At 47.6% G+C, this 15,816-nt stretch overlaps 1 protein-coding gene across 4 annotated transcripts in view; it reads right to left on the bottom strand.

Moving 5' to 3' along the window:
* rasal2 (RAS protein activator like 2) overlaps positions 1-14,204 on the bottom strand; it is a 60,764-nt gene extending 46,560 nt beyond the window's left edge. For 3 of the 4 annotated variants that reach the window (XM_005751344.1, XM_005751343.1, XM_005751345.1), the window contains exon 1: positions 2,994-3,754. In XM_005751344.1, coding sequence (XP_005751401.1) covers positions 2,994-3,486 — 493 coding nt within the window. In that variant the 5' untranslated portion in view covers positions 3,487-3,754. Of the gene's footprint in view, positions 1-2,993; positions 3,755-13,511 lie in introns of those variants that run through there. The other variant, XM_005751347.1, reaches the window with a different exon arrangement.
* Positions 14,205-15,816: the final 1,612 nt, after the last annotated feature.

The raw sequence follows: 15,816 nt of genomic DNA, 5'->3' as shown, positions 1-15,816 counted from the left end.
TGAGTAAAGAAACCTAAGCCCAAACCCAGGCTGTGGGGTCTGCTTTAAAACTAGTTCCACACTTGATTTCAGTTTAGTTTAGAACTGGTTTTAAACTTATTGCAGACCAGTTTCTGGGCATAGTATTGGACTTATTTTAGGAGCACTCTAAGGTTGCTTTGAGCCTCATGTCTGTAACCAGGTTAGGACTGGTTTTAAAGCTGTTCAGGACCTGATTAGAAAGAGTTCAGAGAGAATTGTTGTTAAGTTTTCGTCAGTACTGAGGTAAAAATCTGACAGTTTTCTGTACATCTGTGGGTAAAACCACAAGCAGGAACTTCTGATACCCAGTTCATGCTACAGTTCTACATTCCCCAAAGCATTATGGGAACTTGAGTTAATAATTTGAAGCAGGTTTAGAAGTAAAGCAAATGAGGCCTCTGCAGGCTGAGATGTGTTCTGCTTCCGAGCTCCCACCAGTGCTCCCAGCACATCAGCAGCTTCTGTTTCTGACTCTGCTCTCACACCAGTTTCCCATAAACCACCAGCTCAGACAGATTAAATTAAATCTTTTTCTACATCCCTGATCAGCTCTCCTCCTCCTCCTCCTCCTCGATGCTGTGTTCAAATTTCCGGCGAGGCTGAACGCTCCGATGAACGTGGCATGCCGGGGACGCTGGGAGCTCACAGATAACACGCATCATCTCCGTTTCAGGATGATGGATGACGACAGAAATATATGCGTCTATCAAACAGGTTGGACTCTGGCGAAGCAGAGACACGATGCCCAAAGGCACACATTAATCTGACACGGTCACCAGAACGGTGTACCACAACAGATCCCATTTCCCTCATAATACAAGCTTTCAGTGAGAGAGAGGTCAGAGGTCAGAGACAGGAGGTGGAATAAAATCTGTGATAAGGAACCTCTGGAGTCAGAAAATATTCGAGTTCACACATCGATACTATGAGAAGGTCCCAACCCTGAATCCTTTTATCAGTAAGCTCACAGGAACATGTATGTGCATGTCTTTAAGCTCACGGTGAACTCAGATCAGCTGCTTTGTGTTTTTTACATCACGTGTTTTGAGCAGCGTTTCAGTCCCTCATGCGCCTGAGCATGAAATATTTACTCTGCATGTGCAGTCTGTGAAACGTGCAGCATCTGATTTAAAAGGACAGCCTGAGCTCTGATGGTAAACAAGAGCCGGCGAGGTGAGGAGATCCGGCACGCTGCCAAAGATCCAAACCTGCACAGCAGTAAGGAGACCAAGGATAAAGCAGACCCGGTTCTGCTCGGTGCACCTGTGCACAGGTTAGCACGACTTTCATCACTTCCTGGTTTCATTCGCCCTGAAATTATTTATAATTCAGGCCCGAACAAACTGGACTCCAGGACTGCTTCACACTTGGCTGGTTTAAATCTTGAATTTGGACTGAGATGGATTTTTGCAATGACTCGTTTCTGATTGTATAAAACTGATTTCAGAATCGGGTCTGTTTTTTCCCTGATGTTCAAAAGCTGCTTCTGCGTACATACATGGGTATTTTATTGTGTTTTCTGAATTTCTATAGACTTCGTTATTCAAAGATCTCTGTGGCTCTGATATCAGCCAAAGAAAATTAATTCAGACAATTATTCATATTCAGAGGAGCTGTGTTGGAGAACTAATGGGACTTGATGCAGCAGCGAGTTCTGCATGAAAACACACATTTATTATCTGCAGGCTCTAAATGTTTCCTCATGTGAGGTTGTAGTGGAAACTGCAATTAGCATGACTTAACCTTCAGACTGGCTGCCTGTCTGAGCTTTACACACTCTGCATGAATGTAAATGTTTGGTGAAGCAGCTGCAGACAGATTTCCAGCCTTCAATCAGGAGCAGGAGCAGGAGGAGGAGGAGGAGGAAACCTCTCTCTGAGAGCACAAAGGACAGCCGAGGTTTTCCTCCCTCAGAGTAGAATGAAGCTGCAGGGGCCACAGGAGAGAAACATCACTCTGCTTTAACTTCACCATGTGGGAATTTTTGTATCATCGTCATAATAATAGTTCAGGTCAGTTTCTGAGGCAGTGATCTAGTGGAGGTAAATGAGGAGGTAATTATACCGTATTGATAAGACAGACTGGTTGAACTGCGTTTTAATGTTTCGCTCTACCTTATTCACACAAATGATGCTAATGCTTTTTACAGACCTGCGCGATCCAGCTAAATCGGACTGCTCTTAATTTAATTTGACCGCTGAGATTTTCACGGCCAGAGCGACATTACAACGTTCAAGAAAAAGAAAACAGACAAACAAACAAATTACAAAATTATGCCGAATGTGTTGGATGTGGTGCATCACAGATACCTGCTAATTAATGCTAATTAATGCCCAAATAAAATCGTAGAACCCTGCAGACCTTAGTGACGGTCTAAGTGCAGTAACCTCACAGCAGCCACATAACTGGTCAGATGATGTCATTAAAAAAGCTCTGAAAGGCTCCAAAAGCACAAGCATGGCCCAGAGGTCCAGCTCAGGGCCTCCAACTAGCTGTGGTGAAGCCTAGTGGACAGCTAGCAGCTACACCCGCCTGCGTCTCCATCCACCTGCCAGGGAGAGAGGCCATCCCCCTACGAATGCAAAACTTTGATCCCAAAAAACAAACCAACTCTGAGCACATTGAAGCGAACACACCAACGGACTGCTCTTTAACACTCAGGTAAGGATTTAAAACTCTGTTTTAACAGCTCGGTTTCCCCCCGAACGAGGTTCCTGTTTATTCTGAAAGTTCTGCTGTTTGAGAGAAAACCACCCGGGAAGACTTGTGGAGAATTCTGGGGGATTCCCTTTAGAGAATAATTCAGGCTAGTTCCTGGTGTCTATTTGTGTTGGCGTCAAAGCTTCTGAGCCGGAGGCAACACAACTGTCTTCTCTTCATCTCATCGTGCTTTTAATATGTTAAGTGAAAATGAAGCTGTTAAAAAGAAAACTTTTTAAAAGAGGACACAAGCATGACGTAGACACCCCTACCGTCCTCTCCTCCTTCATCTTCGCTGCCTCCGCCTTCTTCCCTCAGGACTTTGCCGATCCTTCGAGACAGCGAGCTGAAGAAGCTGCTGACGGATGGCGTGCTCCTCTCGGCGACCGATTCTACCTTCCTGAGCGGTTCCCTATTGTTGTCGTTGTTGGCGCCGGGCTCGGACATCGACCGGAGAAAGATCCTCTGCAGGGCGCCGGGCTCCCCGCTACGTTTTTTCGGGTTTGGGAGGGTGCCGAACCTCGGCAGGCTGAGCAGTCGCCGGTGAGAAGGCTCCATGGTTTGTGCTTTGCCCTCGGGAGTGGACGTACCGGCCGACCTCGGCGCCTGGCGAGCAGATGTCTCCCATTTGTATTTGTCCAATAGCTGCTCAGAAGCCGGTGGGGTGTTGGTTCTCCGCCAGGGCCTCCTGTAAAAGTGCCAGTGGTACAAGGTCCCCTGGATTAGACCCTCACCGATCAAAGGGTGGGCGCCACTTCCACTCATAGTCTAGCACACGCAAGCTTCCTCCAGGCAGCAACGAGCAGATGGAGGCCCCCAAAATGGCCGTCACTGCTGGTTCGCCGACAGCTGTGCTGTGACACGGACACACGACCCCGGCGGGTCGGACGGATGAGGATTCGTCAGGTTGTCCTCATGTGCATGCCGAGCTGGAGCTGCCGTTCGCTCGCTTTCTGTGGGCTGACGTTCGTCTTCCTGGGAGGAAGTCAAGTGCCAGAGAAAGACCGAGGCCAGCCAATCAGGGCTGAGCAAAGGCAAAGCAGCAGACTGTGGTTTCCCCTATGAAGACTACAGCGTCGAGCATCAGCTTCTCCTTTTTCTGATCAGTTTCCTGGTTTGGTTCTTATTCAGCAGCAACGACGATGACGATGACGCAGAGCTCTCATAATGAATCATATGGATGGATTTAGATCTGTAGACTTGCTGCAGTTTGCAAACAGCCTGAATTTTGCTCCAAAGTAGGCGGGAAATCCCCCTTTCATACTTCCCACATTGGCGATTTATGCACTTTGCGAGGGACCAGGATGGGTTGCAGTCTGTGGTGTAGGGTGGGCAGCTGGAAATAGTAGGTGGATGGAAAGAAAAAGGGTTTCGGTAGCTGAAAAGTAACCCACAGAGTGCCAAATTCAGTCAGTGATATCCTCTAATATTTATAATACCTATTTCCATTCATTCTACACGTAGCAGCAGAGAAGGATCTGAAGAATAGGAGGCAAGATCTGTACGTTTACTATCTATGAAAGTAACACAGGCCAGAACATAATCTGGACGCGCTGATACAAAAACATTTAACCGGTATAGTTGAGTGTAATTTAGTCAAGCTCGTACCCACATTCAGGCCAGTCATTCTCTGTTTATTGGGTTAAATTTCTGAGCTCTCAGGCCTCCATACATGTTGTGAGCTCCTAAATATTCATGAGGACTGAAGAATGTCCCCCCGCCCCCCGAGGCCTCTGTGACCAGAGAGGAAACAGGAGCAGAGTCCCAGAGAGCAGGGAGGAGCTCTGAGGACACTTTATTCAAGCCCCGCTGATAGAGAAGCTTTGAAGCAGCAGAAGCGAGATAGAAAAATCCCCGCAGCTCACTCCGCGAGTTTCATAATATGGAAATGAGGAGGTTTGTTGTCGTTGTTGTTCAGGCTGCAGGTTACATGTGAGAGCGTTCAGTCCTCCACGTGGAGGTGGAGGTTCACCTGCAGCAGGCCAAACGTGGCCAAGATACAAGCTGAGGGCGATCTCAGGCTGTAAACAACCCCTGAATACATATCATCACACACTTTGTGACAGTAAAAAAAACAAATATCAACCAGCTCTCCAACAAGCTCCTCCCCCCCAGTGGCCGGACTGGAAGTGGACTCCATCTCCGCTGTTGTGGAACGAAGCTTGTGATGATAGTTTTCACCTCATGGCTCATGAACCAGTTCTCCACCTATGGCAGGTTCTGGTCAGAGTGACCGTTCAGGTCACAGGAACAGGAGGACCATCCCTGTCTGCGACGCGTAGATCTACTGCAGCCCAACGCGGAGGAGGAGGAGTCTGTGGGACCCGCAACAATGACCTCACCAGCTTGGTCGGCTTGGTCTCATAAAAGTCGTTTGTCCCTGATCGTGGACACAAATTGACCTGTTTTTATGAGATGGTCAGTGCGGCTTTGTAACAGGAAGTACATTTCCTGTGCAGAGTTTTTGGCGAGCACGCAGTACCAAGAAAACGGCGCTTTGGGAGAAGTTTTAACTTTTTAGAATTTAAACCCAAAAAGTCGCTCTAAATAGTTTTAATGATTATTACTAACATATTTTAATAATGCCAACATTTTCAAAATAATACAAAATAAATAGAAACTTCTGACACATTTAAGAATCAACATGTGGTCTGTGAGCAGCAAAACCCCAACATCTCCAGCCTCTGAGAATATTCATTTTGTGTAAATGGGTACAAACAGAGAGCGGACGGATGAACGATCATGTTCAGAGTCCCTGACTAGTTACAAACTGCCGTGAGACTGCGTTACAGAAAACAGAGCTGAGCTCCTGGAGGATTCAAACATGTGCTCCTCGTGGCCCTGATGTAGTTAGGAAAAAGATCAAACTCTCTCCAACTCTCAGATCAACCTTCTTCTTCTTGGGACTTTAAAGGCACGCCGCCCTGGCTGACCCACATATCAGCCCTGATTGGATAATGAAGCGACGCTGCATGTAGGTCAGAGTTAAGACTCGGGGAGGTTAAGCGGACTCAGAGGGAGGCAAGTCCTCCTCGAGCCAGCGGCGACTGACCGAGTTTGAGGCCAGAGGTCAACATCAGGACGAGCGGTTCCTCTTCCACGTCAGTTTAAACACATGTTCACGCCAAGTCTAAGCAGCTAAACGCACAACTGTAAACACTTCCTTTAGAAATTTAAAAATGAGAGCACGGGCGCTGCTACAGCTCACCTGACTGATCAGGCAAACGAAAGCTATTGTGTCCACCTGAGGTTGTTTCATTCCTTCGTACTTGTCCCTGCTTTCCGATCTACACTGTGCTGTCCAAAAAAGGCCAAATGCAAAAAACAAATCTTACAAATAATGAAAGCTCCTCTTAAGAGGCTGTGGACAGATTTCTATGGATGGATTCAGGATAAACTTCCAATAAGATCGAAGGAATGGGACGTTTTAGACCCAAACCGGCTCGCTAACGTCAAACATAAATACCTCAGACAACATTACAAATCTAAATTACAATTTCCAGGAGTGGACCGCCAGTTCAGAAGCCACACATGCTTTGAGTCCTTTGTTTCGTCTGAAAAGTCGCCCAAAAGCCATCAAGCAGCAAAGAGAACATCAAGGCTCAGGCAGGTCTCATTTCACCTGCATTCAGATACCAGCCCCGATTCTAACAGCTCACTCTGACTGAACCGGACTGATGCTTCTCCCCAATTTCCTGAGTTTAAAGGCCAAACAGGAAGTCCTACAAACATTTATGCTCCTCCAGAGAAAGGAAACAAAACAGGAAGAGAGGAGACAAACAGGAAGTCAGGTGGAAGCCAGCAGTGACACGGAAGACGTGGATTAAAACTTCTCTGGTGAGTGTTGTGGTATAATTTAGTCTTATTGCATTAAAATGAATCAGTGTCATGAAAACTTCTGCACAAAATCAGAGTGGATCAGAAGCACAAACTGATCCGTGATCGATTGTCAGATTCAGCGACAGAAACCTCTCACTGACTGCAGACTCAGCTCAGCCTTAGTTTGGTCGTTTTTCCTCATTGACAGACTCGACTGCTCACTTTCTCTCATTCTTCATTAATGTGTCTGCATTCGTTCAAAACGTGATGCAGAAATCTTCCAGGCCCACATGTTTACACATAAAACTGCTGCAAAGTGAGCAGAACAGGCTGCAGGACTGACCCGGGGCAACAGCTTAAAGTTGCTGGTGCCTTCATCAGGCACCACTTTGTTCACTTTTCATCTCCGTCCTGCAGGAAGCCAGGAGAAGAGCGGGCAGCGGCAGCAGCCTCCAGCTAAAAATAACTCGCAGCCATAAAGAGAGCTGTAAATCAGCAGCTGATAGCACCAAAGCCACTCGGAGCTCAGGAATCCAGGCTGGAGTCTCAGCTGGAGGCCGGCGGGCTGGCCCTCGACGGTCTGAGGACGGAGCACGCTTCCAGAAAACAGGAAGTTCAAGATCAGCGGCTGGATGTGAGGAGGCCGCATGAAACACTCAAAAAACATCATCTGAAAGGAGCCGAAGCAGCTCCAGATTTTAGCCTGTGACAGCAGTGGCACGGTAGATCAACGCAGCGGTCTGTGACACCACCACACGCCGCCTTCCCATCATTCACACATACTTCAGATTAGCTAAAACCCAGAGAGGCCCGTCCAACGTTTTACAAAGTCACAAGTTCATTTGGAGAAATCAATCAAATGATTCTTCCAGGAGCATATTAAAATAAAAGCCTCTGATGGATAAACTACTTATTTCCAAATTAATTGGCAGGTGACTGAAAGCCACAGCAGCTAACACACCGACCCCGAGGCATTAAAGTCAACTTCTAATCCGAGTTTGAAGCTAAACAGAGCTGAAAATATCTACGTTAGAGCCTCGTGAAGCGACAAACAGGAAGCGAGTCGGCTGATGTTCTCGAGGTCAAGTTAACTTTGAGCGGCTTAATCGCCCAAACACTCAGGTGTTGATTTAAACTACAAACAAGGTGTCTGATTGGTTGTTTGGCGGCGTGAGCATCCTCCTCAGACAGCAGCAGCGTTTGGTGCTCAGACGATTGACTAATCCAATTTTCATCCACAACTCAGGCTTTAATCTGCAGCCGCTCTGACACAGTGATCCACTTCTGCTCTCCGCTCACAGCTTTCAGAGCAGCAGACGTCCTCTGAAGTAATCTGATTACTTCCTGCTGAATGCAGGAGCCTGCTATCATGTGACACATAAACAGGAAAGCTGGTTTCCCCTCATTAACGTCTGAAAAGGGAAGAAAAATACGAAGCATCTGGAAAGTTCACCTGTCAGTCAAAGAGGCCACACCCCTATTTTTGTAAACTTTAAGCCCTAATACAATTGAATCAGGTGTGTTATAAAAACCTGACCCCACAGTTATAATGAGGTAGATAAATTAGCTATAGAGACCAAAACTGCTGCGACTGACCCACTAAAACCCTTAAACTCACTGCAGTCCACAGTCCACTGACAACAGCATCTTTTACCTCGAGGTAAAAAAAAAAAAATTGCTGGTTTACTTTGTGTGACTTTTGCATTTTTATTGGTCAGTTTAGATCCCAAACAAACAGTGAAAACATTCAGGTCCAAGACTACTAACCATAATCATTCAAGGAGGCAGACAAACAGCTTGTGTGTTATGAGATGTAAAATCATAGATTTTGTGAATGGAGTCTGGTAGAGTGTAAGAGCTAAATGTAAAGTATATAAAACACGCAGACATAAGAGAGGGTTTCTTTGTAAAGGTATAGGATGAACGATCGTTTTATTTCATTTGACATCTATAAATAACAGACAAATCTTTTTATTCACGGTTTCTTTCTCCTGAATCTAAAACAAACCCTGATTACCACAGCACTGGTTTCCCTTCACATCAGACAAATAAAAACACACATCCAGCGCTGTGTGATTACGCCGAGTGCGTGTCGTCCCCGAGGATCCTCCGGTGCTTTTCCCACCCTGCCCTGAAATAGACAGCAGCTTTTTTTGGTCCAGAGAAGCAGGACTGCTCCTGTTTTGTTTCAGAGAGGAAATCCTGCCTCACCGCCCCCATCCTGAAAACAGCCAGGCCTGTGAGGAACTTTCCATTTCCTGCTCCCATCAGCCTCCATTGTCCTGCAGACCACCGCTCAGACCTGAACCCATTCCCCGACACTGATGAACCACACCGCCACTCAGACACGCAGACTCTGGGCGGAGATTCCCTGAAGATCCGCGAAGATCAATCCGACTCTTAGAAAATATGTTTACATGCGTCTCAGTTTGAAGAGCAAACGACCGCGTCTTCCATTCCTGCCCCTCCACGTCAAACACGAAGCACTTCAAACACACGCCAGTGGATCACATCCATCGTTCAGTCCTCACCAACTCATCATCAAAAGGTCAGGCACGGACACGCCCACGCCAAGCGCTGAGGCGAGCCCCGCGGTTGGATCCTGCGTTTGGGATCCGGCTCTAAATCTTGTCCCGTCTGTTTACGCACACACACAAAAGATCCAGGATTTTCTCAGCCGTCACAGACGACACACACTCATACAGAAGATCGAGCTGTTCCCTGAACTAACCGCTTATTTCCAGCCAGATTTCTCGCGTGGTGCAACCGACCGAGTCTGTCCACAACCCTGGAGACTGCTACAGACTGCTTCGCCCCTTTCTCTCCAGCTTCTTCCTGCTTATAAAAGCTTCTTTGATTCGTGCAGACAGCTCCAGCTCAGGAGGAATCAGAAAATTGAAGTATTTCAATACGAGTTTGAAACGCTGACAGAAACCATCATATTGTTAAATAATCAGCTCGTGTGGCTCTGTATCCATGTTCAGGCAGATGGATTTTATTCCACTTCACATCTGAAGGAATCTGATCAAAGCTGGAAGAAAAAAAACAACCATCACCTTGTTTTTCTCAAACTTTGATTGCATTTCAGTAAAACAACCACAGCTGATGTACCGGCTCGTCTTTCCTGCACATCTGTCCCATCAGTAAACCTTTTTTCTGGACCTAAACATCCTGTTTTCCAAGATAAGATCTACTATATTTATCCCAAAAGTTGGGAAAGCACCCACTCACGACAGCTTTACGCTTTTTACAGAACAGACTCGGCCAAAGAAAACATCCGTTTCTGCTCGTTTCTCACGTGCAGCCTCAGAGGAACGTGACGTCCCGTCAGTCCCGCAGGAAGCTCAGGTGTGAATGGGCTCACCGGCAGCAAACTCCCAGAATCCCCGTCCAATAAGGAGGCTGAGAACCTCAGTGGGGCTTCAACATGACAGCAGGAGGAGGGAAACCTTCGGAGTGCGAGTCTGCTGTCCAGACACCTCCAACATCATCGTTTCTTCTCCGGATAAATCCTCTGAGCGGCCTGACGATTAATCCGTGACGGGATGAAATGACACAACACGTTCGTGTTAACTCCTGACACTCTCAGCCGGTGGGCTGGAGGAGGAGGAGGCTCTGCGATGTGTTTAAGCGTCTGTCTGCGGTCAGCTTTAATAGGCTTACGTACAGCAGCCTTTCTCTGGATAATGCACTCTGTCGATGCTTTCAGAGAGACGCTGGATCCAAACAGCGGCAGGAGGAAGCTTCACCTGCAGTTTGATCAACGTCTCGCATCGATCGCTCTCTCGTCGCTTCATAGTGTTGTACGTCCATCGGGCAGAACGCCCACCACAAATAAAGTTATTGCAACACAACGTAACACACACAGACACACAAACACAGACACACTCTCTGCTTTCAGGATCGGGCAGGCTGGACTCTTGGGCCCAGAGGAGACTGTACACAGGCCAGAGGGTGGATCACTGAGGTATCACCTCACACCTGGTTGGCTCAGAAAGGAAGGAACCTTATAGGTCACATGATGTCATTAAAATGCTCCAACAGCACCAACATGGTACAGGGGTGACAGCTAGGAGAGCGCTAGCAGCTACAGCCGCCTGAGTTGCCATCCACCTGTCGGTCAAAGAGGCCACACCCCCTAATCATGCTAACTTTAAACAGGCTTTAAAAAGACGTTTGTTTCTGCTGTAAAGGTGCACATTTTAACACAGGCATCTGTGGGACAGACTCACAGCTGGAGCCTCCAGTGGACGTTAAGAGGAAGTGCAGGTTTTGGTATTCTTTGATTAGAAATTCCAGCGCTAACCTCCTCCCGTCTGAGCGGGAAGCTGCTACAGCGTCTCAGCAGCACAAACTCAACACAGTCTGACACGAGGCCCCAGCCTGCTCTGTAAATACACCGGCAGGGTGGAGGAGACCCCACCCTCTGATGTAACGTGAATGCAGCAGAAAAACACAAACGACCCGCCGCTGCATTTTTCTGCAGTGAGGTGGTCCTGAAGGCAGCACGGCGGCAGCCATTGTTGAATCTATTTGAGGAATGCGAGCCGCGGAGGGCAGCGAGGACCCGATGCCAGAGCCGGAGTCCTGCCCGGTGAGATCACCGGCACAAACTGGCTGCTGACATCACACCCTGCCAACAGCGGGAGGGTGGAGGAGGTGGAGGAGGAAGAGCAAACATCCTGATGCAGCCTCGCAGCTACAGATAGCAGCGCTGCATTCAGGCCTGTGTGAGCGTGCACATCTACGTTCAAAATAAACAGAGTTATAATCACGCTCAGGTTCATGAACACATCAGTGATGGGTCATAGCAGCCGTCAATGCTCCACCCTGTTGGTTCACAGGACGTCAGCACCACTTCAGCCTCACTCATCCACTTTATTCCCAGTTTCGGATGAGTTCATGAGCCGCCGGAGCCTTTAGGTCTAAAGTGACAAACACGACTTCATTCTTACATTAACATCGAGAAACTCTGGGTTCAGTTTGAGACTGAATGAATTTAGAAGTTTTAAACTTTATAACTGGGATCATTAAGGTGATTAAAGGCAGTCAGACTATTCTTCAGTGTTTTCACTCTGTGCTGGTTTTGTCTTTCAACACTTTGGTTTTTAAGTTTTGCACCTTATTATTATTAATTTGTGCATCTGTCTGGTAGTTCTTGACTTGGTTTTTTGTGGCTTTCTTTGCTTACATCCCTTTGTGATCATTTTGTTCCATTTTTAGCGTCATGTTGTGTTTTAGAGTCGTGTTTCATTGTTTGGTGGCCAGTTTGAGCCTCTTTGTGGTTGTTTGTGTTTCTTTTGTCATTGTGTCTCTTTTTTTCTTCATTTTGAGTGTTTAAGAAATGACTTTCCACGTGTTCGTGGTCATTTGGAGCCTCTTTCCAGTTACTTTACGTCTCATTCTGAACACTTTGCTGCTCTGAATGTCTTTTGGTTATTTTGAGTGTTTTGTATGACTGACTTTCCATTCTGAATCTAAAAGGAGATTTGAAAGGAGAAAAACACTCAAATTCGCCCTCTGATGTCACATTAAGCAACACGATCCAGTCTCTTCTGCTCATCCTTATCAGGGTCGGGTCCAAACTCAGAGCAGCGACTCAGACGCCCATTTCTCCCATGTTTTCAGGATCCTTTGAAAGTATCAACATCACCTGCAGGCTGTGTCCCTCAGGTGAATTTAAATAAACACAGAAGAGTTTCTGTAATTCACTGCAGCCATCAGTGATTACTCAGTGCATTCTCAGTCCTCGCCAACGCCGCCGCCGCCATGTGACCGCCTGTCCTGGAAAACTGTTCGGTCTCACAGAGCTCTGAAGCTTTTATTTTAGGAAGTGAAGCAGCAGCAGTCCTGCAGGGAAACATGAGACAGCAGCTGCAGCACCGGCCTCTCGTGTGAAGTCCGTGTAGAAAAACTGAGTCATGTTACCGTTTTCTGCCTCACAGGACGCCGCTGTGAGTCACAGCCCCACACGGCCCCGTGTGACTGCGAATAAGACGTCTCCTTACAGTTTCAGCGACCTCTGACCTTTCTGTCAGCTTCTCGTTCGCTACACACTGGAAGCTGGAAACTTGTGGCTGTATTCATGTGGCTTTATTGTGGGTGTCTGAGGTTTGTTCGCTTTAAAACAGTAACATCAGCGACTCCACCTGTGAATAAAACTCAACACGCCGGATAAACTCAGCGCTCAGGACTAACGCCACTGTTTGCACTTCCTTTCTCATCACTTTACGTCTCATTCTAAAGATCTGGACACTTTAGACTTTGGTCATGTTTTGATTATTATGAGATTTAAGCGTTTCTGAAGTCATCTCGCATCCTTATTGGTTCATCTTGCGTCTCTTTTTGGTCACTTGGGACTTGTTTTTGTTTTTTGTGGGCTTTTGTGGTGTTTTTGCATCGCGTTGTGAACACTCTTGTTTTGTGGCATTTGTATGGTTACTTTGAATGTTTTGGGACGTTTCTGTGGTTTTGAGCCGCTTCCTGAATACACGCAGGACTGTGTGACCCTAATCTAATCTGAGAGGTTCCCCGACGATTCAGATTACTGAGAGCTGGTTTGAGTGCAGATTAAGAGCAGTGTTGTTGCTTTATTTTGACAAACTAAACTCAGTGAGACCTGCTTCAGCTGCGATGCTTCCTGTAAGGACAGTCTGTCTCAGGAGGTCTAAGCTTTAAACCCTGAACCTTCAGAGAACAAGAAAGTTTTAAGGGATTATTAAGAGGGTAAAGGAACCAGAGCAGTTTAAGAGTCTGGCCCCAGGAACCCTTCTCAAGGAGGCTGAGTCGAAACCTCACGGAGCTGCAGCTCCCGGTCCCCCCGGTGGCCTCCATGACCTCGGCCTGGGCTCTAGGCGGATACCTGGCTATCCGAAAGGTGGCCGGTGCCCTCTCTACCTGCTGACCCCGGCCCCGAGACCCGCCCGGCCGCCGGGTCTCGGTCCTGCCCCCCCCCAGTGTGTTCTTCTTACCGTAGACCCGGAGCCAGCCCTGCTGCTGTGACACAGCGTCCCCCAGGATCCGGTCCACCAGCGGATCCAGGAGGCTCAGCCCGCCGCGCAGAGAATCCACGTCGCCTGGAAGCGAGTCCGTCTCCATGTCCGAAAGCAGAGAAAAAAACTTGCTGTGGCTTCAAGTGTCCCTCCACAAGTGTGAGACAGTCCCGGAGCGGCGAGTCCAACTGTCCACGCGCGGAGAGGAAGCGGAAAAAGTGTCGGGAGGATCCGTTACGGGACAGTTTGGTCGCTTTCACCGCCCAGCTGCTCCCTGTTAGCCGTTAGCTCGGGTCCGGCTGCCCGGCTGGCTCTCCCTCATTGTTCCGCTTCTCGGCGTAGCTGAAGGGGCAAACTTCCTCCAAACCAGCGTCCAGGTGAGACCGGGAGCCCCCTACCTCTGTCCCCGAGAAAAGTCCACACAGAGGCAGCCGTTAGGTCCGCGAAAGCCGCTGGAAGACACCGAGAGTCACGCGGTGGTCTCTGTGCCTCCGGCGGGCTGCCCCTCTCTGCCGCTGCCGCTGCTCACAGTCCACCGCACGGGGACGGGCACGAGCCTGACCGGGCGCGCTCCTGCCAGGAGAGTCAGGAGCGCGCAGGGACGTCTGGCTGACGGGATGTTTCCCTGAACCTGACCACGTGACACGAGTCAGTATTACCAGGTTCTAATGAGCCCGGAGGATCTTCTGCATCCGCACTGAGGTCCGGCTGTATAAGAGCTCGGCCTCAGCCCACAGACACGCAACGTGACGACACAAAAGACCGCGTAGGTGGTGCAAAGTAACCCCACAGACACGCAAACGACCGAAAAGAAACCCGACTGCAAGCTGTAATAAACATCCACAAAAACACTCACATTACAAACATGCACACAACAAGTGACAAGATGACCTGCAAAACAAGTCCAGTGACCCACTGAGACAAAGACTCAGAACAAAAGGACATTTATTCAATAACTTTAAAAATGCCATCAAACTAACAAACAAGCCCGAAACGAGTCCAGAGAGCCCGGGTGATCAAAAAAGGGCCTCAAAACAGATCCACGAGATCAGAAAGACACGTCAATACGAGGAAAACAGGTGCAACAATACTTTATATAAACACAAACAAGAACAACAAGAACAAACAATAATGAAAACGATCAAAAAGATGAAAAAAACATTAAATGAATTCTAACAAAACAACGAGCTCACAAACATGCTAAATAACAAATTGACACAAAACAGGCCCGATGATGAAACAGGAACAAAGCGACCCAAAGAGACTCGAACAACGATAAAAACACAAAACAAGCTCAGAAAAACGTCACACAAGAAAATTAAAAAGTTTCCAAATGATCACAAGAGGACAGAAAACACGTTCATCACAACCGCGTGTTCAGAAAGCAGCAACAGGATGCAAATAAATAAATAAAAGTGGAAAATGAAGAAGATGAATACTTCCACAAAATCAGATCAAAAGAGACAAATAAACACTTTGACTTAGTTTTATTATATCATTTTAACACGAACATACATTTAATGCAACACAAACACTCATCAGTCACTGAATAATCCATTCATAAACTTTTTAAAGTCTCATCAGAAACTTCCAGATTAAAATCCTTCATGACGTCACACGTTGGACGTTTAAATTACGGTGGAATCACGTGATCCTAAAAACCCACTAAAAACGTGTCCCAGCAGCAGTAAAACATGTCCTCCCGTGTCCGTGCGCGCTCTGTGTGTGTTTGCATCCATGAATCTCCCTCACGCTGTCATACAGGCACCGAAGCAGCGCTCTGACGCCCCCTGCTGGACGCTGCGGGACTTCACGTCATCAGCACTTCAACTATGAACGTATTAGCTAGGCTTTAGCTTCAGCCAAGTGGAAGCTAAATTGTCTAGTCATTCATATGTAAATTAGGTTGTTACCTGAGCTTCCCAACACCACCAAAAGGAAGCCAAACACTGTCACCCTACAACAAAACAAAGTGTGGCGTGGATGTGATGGACCAGATGGTTCGGGAGTACACTGTCCGCAGAGGAACACGGCGCTGGCCAGTTGCTGAGTTCTACAACATGATTGACATGGCAGCACTGAATGCACATGTGCTGTATCAAGCATGCACCGGGACGAAGGAAAGACGGGTGGACTTCCCGGTGGCGCTTGCAACAGAGTTGGCTCACTCTCATGTAGCTGAGAAGAAGGCAAGAAAAGAACAGTTGCTTCGGACACAACCCTCCACACCTAGCCCTGGAAAAAGAGTCATGTGTCAGGTCAAACACAACTGCAAGAACAATCA

This window comes from Pundamilia nyererei, unplaced genomic scaffold (genome assembly GCF_000239375.1).
Source record: "Pundamilia nyererei isolate P.nyererei 1_Seehausen unplaced genomic scaffold, PunNye1.0 scaffold00307, whole genome shotgun sequence".
NCBI lineage: Eukaryota > Metazoa > Chordata > Actinopteri > Cichliformes > Cichlidae > Pundamilia > Pundamilia nyererei.
Note: the sequence above shows the minus strand (reverse complement) of the source record. Positions and strands in the feature narration are given on the sequence as shown.